Source organism: Cylas formicarius, unplaced genomic scaffold (assembly GCF_029955315.1).
Source record: "Cylas formicarius isolate icCylForm1 unplaced genomic scaffold, icCylForm1.1 PGA_scaffold_10__41_contigs__length_53128322, whole genome shotgun sequence".
Taxonomy (NCBI): domain Eukaryota; kingdom Metazoa; phylum Arthropoda; class Insecta; order Coleoptera; family Brentidae; genus Cylas; species Cylas formicarius.
Window position 1 is genome coordinate 18,560,166 of NW_026844214.1, and position 8,609 is coordinate 18,568,774.

At 33.5% G+C, this 8,609-nt stretch overlaps 1 protein-coding gene across 1 annotated transcript; it reads left to right on the top strand.

Annotated features, from left to right (window-relative positions):
• The first annotated feature begins 6,077 nt into the window (after positions 1–6,077).
• Positions 6,078–7,155, top strand: LOC132708208 (craniofacial development protein 2-like). Its single transcript, XM_060680416.1, has 2 exons — positions 6,078–7,065; positions 7,115–7,155. The coding sequence occupies exons 1-2, from the start codon at positions 6,078–6,080 to the stop codon at positions 7,153–7,155; spliced, it is 1,029 nt and encodes a 342-aa protein (XP_060536399.1).
• Positions 7,156–8,609: the final 1,454 nt, after the last annotated feature.

The following is an 8,609-nucleotide window of genomic DNA, read 5'->3' on the forward strand; positions in this document are numbered from 1 at the left end:
ATTTATGTATTTTTATGTCATTTTTACTTGAATAAAGGTTTTTATTAACTTGATCTTAATGGAGAATAATTAATATCTTGATTATTATTATTATTGATTATTATTATTAATATAATTACTTAATCATGTATAATTATTATTATGTGTATTATCCTAAAAGAATAACTGTAGTACGCCGCTGTCATATTACTTTCATTCGCCAAAATCGTCTTTCTATACAATACAAATACTTGTGAGCCTAATTTAGAAATGATTCCAGGTGAAATACGGGATATTTGAAAACTCTTATTGCAGTTTATCTGAACTTCACGATATAACCTGTAAGTTGCCTAGCCCGTTTATTGATCGGTGCAAATTTACATATTACTTTGACAGTAACCGTTAAAATGTGTGAAAATAAAAATTAAATCATGAAAATCATAACATTCTTCATCATCTGAGAAACTACCATCTCTTCTTGGCGTTATAGTGGCATGCTGGAATGTTTTTCGCCGGTTCCATATTTTTTGTGGTTAATTTGGATTCTTATCTATGGGTCGTGAATGATGGTTTTGGCTACTCATAACTATTAGTAAATCTGAAGGAAAATATTTTTTTATTTTACCAAAATAGTCTTTAAAACATTTGAAGTATGGCACGACTGAAAGGTTAGCAAATTTTCTTTTCGCTTTCAAAATGGACGATTTTTTTTCTTACATGAGAGCTTGTCGAGAACTATTTTTATTATATCCTTCATTAATCTACGTCTCATGGAGATTAAAGAATTTCTTCTGGTTTATTAAAATCTCATCTAGGGCGCGTATTTCTTTGTTTAAATAAAAAGAGTTAAGTCTCCATCGGATTTCGTCTAAGTAATTAATTGTTATGTCCATAAAGCATAACCTTCAATATTAACAAACGTACAAATCTGTTTAGTTTGATGCTTTTGGATGTCCCAAAAAAATGCAATATTTGCAAATTTCAATAATCTATATATTTTATTAAATATAAGCACTAAAAAAATACACTCTTTACAAAGGCATTTTTAACCATAATAACTTGGTTAGACAGTCATGGAAGATTTTATTTTAGCTGATCCCTTCTGTTATTTAGCGATTACTTGTTGGAAAGGTTTTTTTTATGAGTGTGCTTTGGATACAACGAAATATTTAAAACAGAAAATAGGAGTTATTGCAATATTGAAAAAACTTATTTCTGGGGTACGTTATAATATACTATTATAATTATAATATGTAGATCAAGCGGGAAAGCCTTTTTGGAGTTGTGGATTTTTATTTCCGAAAATACTCCCAACACTTTCCTTTCAGAACAGAGCGAGGATAAAAAAAATCAATTTATCTCAGTTTTTAAACAGTAAGTGCTCACTAGCCACGTTTAATAAAAGATAATTTTTCTCGTGGCCGATTCAATTTTTTTTTTCAAATTTCAAGGACACCCGTTATATTATGTTCCAACAATAAAGTATTGAACGATCGACCACGTATTTAGTTATCTTAAATATTGGCGATGTTTGACGCTCAGAGGCATACTTATAAATAATTGCCCTTTACCCTGCCAGATTCATTGAACTTCCACCGAAAACTTCGTTAAACCTACGCTCTAATCGATAACATCCCCTACTAATCCGAAGTAACTCCTGATTTTCCTGCAGGCATCGTCACCACTACCAATCTAGATCCACCCTTCCGATCCCCGATCCTATTACTTTCAGCTTATTAATGTTATCTGCCATTTAGTCATTCTATACGACCGGTTTTTAAGGTATGCGTTAAGCTTAATAATAATTTATAGTCGGGGTGGGTGAAATGGATTGCATTTGCTCTATCGATTCATCTATAGTTTTGCATTAACCTAATTTTTCGGGTATGGTTGCAATAGCAGCAATGAGCGCCCAACTGAGGGTAACCATGCGGGTTGAGGACTATCCAGTTAAACACCGTTTTAATACTGTAAAATTAATTAAAACCGAGTATATGCTTAGATATAGTTATAATGTTTTGACGGTCTGCATGAAGTATAGCAAACGATAAAATTTATTTTTATCCCACAAATAACCAGACTTTTTGAAATTTCATTTTACAGAAAAATACATATTTTTTTACTACTTCCAAAGATAATAATACAATAAAGCTTAAAATTTGTTGAATTTGTTCTAAACCTTAAACTGTTCTTGGTCACCAATAGGCAATTAGCATTTCTTTAAAGGACACGCTTTTTATTTTGTAATATTAAATGTGATTTGTTGTTGAAACAAAAATTTTCTAGATTTTACTGCAATGCATAAATTTTATCACATACCTCAAACACGCTGATCAGTGTTATGTTGCCCATAAATAATTAGAATTGTTTGATATGAAGAGTGGTATTTCAAATTGAGCAAATCTGTTCTCTTGAAGTATTTTACAGAAGCTGTTAGACAAAGTCACATCTACTTTACACCTTAAACATTTTTTGAAGCAGTGTAATTTTTCCATCAAGCTTAACAAGCCATATCTCAATTTTTGGATAAATGTTCCCATAATTTTTTAGTTTGTTGTTTGTAGCTTTAGAGCTATTGACGTGAGGATGCGTTTTTTTTTCTTTGGATCGTTATCACAGATTATTATTCTGTATTGTATTGTTTTTAAAATTTAAATCGTTATTATAAGATTATTATTGAATTATTATGTTACTCAAAGAAACAGCCATATAATTTGTCTTCATGGAAAATATTCTTTAAATTATTTGTTGGTTTCTAGAGCTTATGCTCGGATTAAAAACAGAAAATCAAACAAAATATTCCGTTATAAAATCTAATTGGAAGTTACAATAATAATTACAATATAAGTAAAGTGACTTCCATTTAAAAGTCTATAACCCCATATCTTGGCGACTGAAATAATTATTTGATTTAATTAAAAAGCGTTTGGTAGAAGTCGAAAAATATATATCTTTTTCAGATCTTGGACGATTCTTATATAACGAATCGATAAAAAATTAATACATTATAAATCTGTACGATTCACGTTTCATGCAAAAAGTGAACGCTCAACTTATGAGCTAAAATTATTTTTTCTACTCCTTAAGTACCCAAATATGCACTAATCCGAACTGCGGAAAATGTCACTTTAAGACGTCATCTTCGGACGTTTCCAGTCACGTTTGCTTCCGGTTTAAATTTTTTCAGTGCTGATTAATCAATATATTCGTTTTGTAGGAATGTAACTAATGACCCTCGTTTATTAAACAGTCGCTCCGCCAAAACAAACTCGTCACTAAAATGTCCTTTGTTATCCATCCTTGCTCGATAATATACTATTTTAGATAACTTTTGTGTAGAGCACCCTCTTTAGTTGCATAAGCACAGATATCATTATAAAATTATTTTATGCTCTCATTGGAACCTCATAAATTAAATATTTTATAAAAATAATTTGCTTAATATAAAATATCTGATGTTGAACCGGATTATTTACTTCTCAAAGAAATAATTCCAACTCAGTCCAATCTACAATTAACAAATAAACCGATCAAGTTCAGCTCCCCCAAATTTCACAGAACCAAAATATCTTTAAATTTTAGAAGGTGTTTTAATTAATTGGATAAATCTCATAAAAATGTTGATAATACTTCTCGTAGTGTTGCAATAATTACTATTATTTGCAATACAACCCAAGATGGATTTATGAGGGATCAAACAGAGAACAAGGGAGAGGATTAAGAATTAGGTGGTGGTTTCGTAAACTGTGTTCTTCCCCATCACCAACTAACCAACTACCCTACTACTACGCCCCTGCCTTCGTGGTAGTTCGCAATTAAGGGAGTGCCACAAATAATGACTACTAATTGGGGAGATTTCGGGTAATTGTTAAGTGTTGCCATTGTATCAAGACAGATGGCTCCTATTATAATGGATTTTCGTCAATAGAAAGAAAATGTAATATAGCGATGAATATCGTGACAGGCAGCTACTCCGGCTTAGATGCATTGTTAAGGAAAATAACCCCCTCATAGTGCAGTTGCCGGCTTCATCAAGCGTTATGCATTCATTATCTGATATCATTTTTCATTTTTCTAATATACACGTACCGCGGTAAATCGTGAGCAGATTTTATGGCGCCAGGCGAACGTGAATTATTTGAGGTGAATGTAAACGAACAAAAAATAGTCTATAACTTTCTATGTGTAGAATGTTAGAAATACATGAAATGGTTCATTTTTAGAGAATTTACCTTAACAGAAATGACTTCATCTACTGTCGGTAAGGACTGATTCAATTAATGTTCAACAGAAAAGATAAAACTTTCGTGCTTGATAAACCATTTTTCACATTTAACGAACTTCTTAGAGGTGTTTGTAAATTAAGATCTGAGCTTATGTATTACTTAGTTACATATTCTAAATCAAAATGACAAAGTCAGGTCAAGATTTGAACTTCTATTGCGTTTATTAAATGAACAGTTATACAACCTTTGGGTCAGTTTTATCACGGACCATTATCAAGTAGAAACTGAAAATCTCTTAGTAGTCGGAGCTTTGCTTACGATAATGTAGTAAAATGAATATTCATGAAGTAAAAGAGTATAATTTATACAAATTGTAAACTTCGAAAAAACAGTAATATTTAAATTGAGTGCTAAAAACTCCAAACAATTCTGAGCCCCCTTGTAAATACTCCTAGTAGTCTCGCAATTCTATTATGTATTGTGATGCTTTGCTGGAAATTATTTATAATATTTTATCGCCTTTTAGTCACAACCTATTTCAAATATGTAGTATGATGATCGAAGAGGCATACGGATAGGGCCATTAGTTAGACATCGAAATAAACATACATATATTGCCATAAATATATAAGTGTCAGATAACATAAAAAAAAATTGCACACGCAAGTGCAATGTTAACATAAAAAGTCATACAAATATTAACAAACAGAACAGAGTAAATTATATAAAAGAATATACGAAGAAGGGAAGAAGCAATGAGGTCAGGTTCTGGGCTCAAAAAATCCTAAAGTAGATTTAAAAAGAATTAAAATGATTATGCAAATTCGATTATCTTAAAATACAACGGCAGTTTGGCCGAACCGAAGGGCACATTTATAGCTATTACTAATCTCCGGTTTACTTAAAGTTTTTCACCATTTTACCTGTCATATACCAGTAAATTAAATATATGTAAGCAATAAAAAGACATTACTCCTAACATAGCAAAGAGTTTATAGTTACCTGTAATCAAATAAGTTTTGTAAGAGGTGTGTTATGTTTTCAGGTAGTGTTTAATTTTATTTAGAAACTAAAGTATTGAAAATGCTAAGTTAGATTTCGGCGAAATGTTTACAATTTTTTAATTGGATATATTTAAACGGATGATTAAACTACCTTTTTTTTTAAATATGAGATTACGCAGTTTGTTCTGAATCAAATAATTAGCAGTTCACTTCTTGTAATAACAATATTAGCCAAACTTTCTGCCCAAAATTTTCAAAGGTGGTATTATATGTTTAATACATTTTGGTGGTTCCGATTAAAAAATTATTAGAAAGACCTAGCTTAACGTTTACTGTTACTTTCAAAATATTTCTCATCAATTTAGAAACATTTTAGAAACACTTTTCTAAATACTATAAAACACATCATTATATCTCTGCTCCGACAGAACAGGACCGAATTGCAAAAAGCATAATTTTTTAGGACAATCAAAAAACCAAAATGAAATTTTGGTATTTACCCTTAAAACATTGCATGCATAGTTGTTACTTTGTAATCATTGTATTAGTAAGCTAAATATGTATTACTCTAAATTGTATTCAGCAAAATATTTATTTCCAATGGTCCGGAAGGCGGAAGAACAATCTTCAAGGGAAGGCTTCTCGCAAGTCCAGTAAGACAGTCAGCCTAAAGGAAGACAACCTTGATTAAAAATTACCTTCAGAAGGCAACGGGAAACCACTGAAGTATTTATCCCAAGAAAATCACATGGAAGAAACCACAAAAAATCGGCCCTCAGTCTCCGGCAAAACGAGGGTGCTAAGAATCCCCGGAGTCAAAAATATTTGTAAAGATGTTTTAAACATAGGGACATGGAATGTCCAGAGTATGTACGAGGCTGGGAAACTAGCCAACACAATACATGAAATGGACAGATTGAAGATATCCATCCTAGGAATAAGCGAAACCTGGTGGCCAGGAGCAGGAGAATGTAACACGGAAAACAAAAGATTTTACTACTCAGGTAACAATGACAGGGACCACAGAAGAGGTGTAGGGGTCATAGTCACCAAAGAAATAGCTGGAAGTGTTACTGACTTTGTTCCGTACTCAGACAGAACAATGTTATTAAAAATTCGAACAAAGCCGCTTAACATCAACATAATTCAAGTGTACGCCCCAACTCTCGATAGAGGCGATGACGAAGTGGACAAATTTTATGGCGAGATCAAGGAACTTCTAGGGTTAACCAAGCCACACGAAATCAATATAATACAAGGCGATTTCAATGCGAAGATCGGTTCTTTACAAGCAGACCAAATTGTCGGTCCATATGGATTGGGTGATAGAAACCATAGGGGAGATCGACTGGTACAATTTTGCCAAGAAGAGAACTTTAAAATAACAAACACTTGGTTTTCGTTACCCCCTAGAAGACTTTATACATGGAGATCACCTCAGGATAATAAAGATAACATCGTTAGAAATCAAATCGATTTTATACTGATAAACAGGAGATTTGGCACATCACTCAAGCGAGTCTGTACATACCCGGGCGCCGACGTGCCATCCGATCACGTTCTTCTTTTGGCTTCCTATAAAGTAAAGCTTTCACTTGTTAAAAGACAGCAACGAAAACCTCAGTTAGCTATTGAAAAACTAAAAAACGAAGAAGTAAGGACGACTCTGCAACAAAAATTAAATGATGGACTGGCGAGACTGCAAGAGACGATTGGAGAATATCAAGTCGACAATATATGGGATAGCTTGAAGAAAACCATGAACTCTGTTTCTCAGAACATACTAGGATACCGTCAGTCTGTTCCTAAGAACAAATGGATGACAGAGGAAATTCTACGACTGATGGACGAGAGACGTAAACATAAAAATGTAAACCCTGATCAATATAGTCTTTTAAATTCTAGAATTAGATCTGAAATCAGAAAAGCTAAAAGAAAGTGGCTAGAACAAGAATGCCAAGAAATAGAGAGACTCCAACAGATACATGATACTCATAGCGAACATAAAAAGCTAAAGGAGGTAGCTGGAATATATAAAACCAAGGCACCAATAGTTCTAGTCAACGACAAAAATACATACATACATAAGAAAACTATTCCAATACAGTGAGAGAACGGACCTCGAAATTAACCCCGCGGGTGAATCGTTGAGTGGACCACCGATAACAAAAGAGGAAATTCGTAAAGCGATACAACAACTGATTACTCTACTAAACGACGCCAGTAAAAACTATGGACTAAACATAAATAGTAATAAAACAAAGTTTATGATAATCAGTAGGGACAGGGTGCCTTATGTGAATGCGCAACTCGTCGTCGATGGAATGGCTTTGGAACGAGTCAAGAAATATAGATACTTGGGTAGTTGGCTGTATGACGATTGGGACAACGACAAAGAAATCAAAGCCAGAATAGAAATAGCCCGGAGCTATTTTCTCAAATTTAAACATATACTTACCAACAGAGACACAAGCCTGAACCTAAGAGGACGAAACGTCGAGTGCTATATATGGTCCGTTCTATTATATGGTATGGAAACATGGACGCTCAAAACAACATCAATTAATAGATTAGAAGCGTTTGAGATGTGGACTTACCGCCGTATGCTGAGAGTATCATGGGTCGAAAGGGTTACAAACGAGGAAATTTTGAGAAAAATGGGCAGAGACAGAGAAATTCTATTACACATAAAAAAACGAAAAACGGCCTATTTCGGACACATAATGGGGAACCCAAAATATCGGCTTCTCCAGCTAATCGTCGAGGGTAAGATAGAGGGCAAGCGTGGCGTAGGAAGGAAACAAATGTCATGGCTTAGAAACCTGAGGGAATGGACTGGCTTGAAAAATATCGGGGACCTTGTACATACAGCAATGGACAGGGTAGCATACGGAAATGTGATCGCCAACATCCAATAGTAGTGGATAGGCAGCTGAAGAAGAAGAAACGGATGATATTTCAAAAAGTCTCCGAGTTTGGTGGTTAACCTTTTGTTGTGCTCACCATTGATAAAATTATGGAACTATTGACTGGTCCATTCAAAAGCTTTCAAAAATTGTTATAAGGGTATAATTTTTTGTTAAGCTCCAATTGTCTTGCCTTGTCTTACTTATTATTTAATCTTCATTCGCAATTACAGTGCATAAATCACGCGGCTGTTACAGTGTCACGAGCGTCACCACACCTAAGAGCTAAGCGAACAAATGTTTTACAAACAAATATTTTAAGCAAACCAGAGTTTTACCTTCATAAATAAACAAAGAGCTATCGCCATGGGACCTACTTATTAGAATCGCTTCTCATTCAATGTCGACATTAAATTTTTAAGACAAAATGAAATTCCATTTTGATTTTCGCGAAGCTTTTATTAGACAGGTAAAGTACAACCGGGAAATAAATA

What these genes read in the sequence shown, in the direction of transcription:
- LOC132708208 (XM_060680416.1), top strand. Translation starts at nt 6,078, where the DNA reads ATGTACGAGGCTGGGAAACTAGCCAACACAATACATGAAATGGACAGA. An exon ending in ACGACTGATGGACGAGAGAC is followed by an intron (nt 7,066 to 7,114) that starts GTAAACATAAAA and finishes TTTAAATTCTAG; the next exon opens with AATTAGATCTGAAATCAGAA.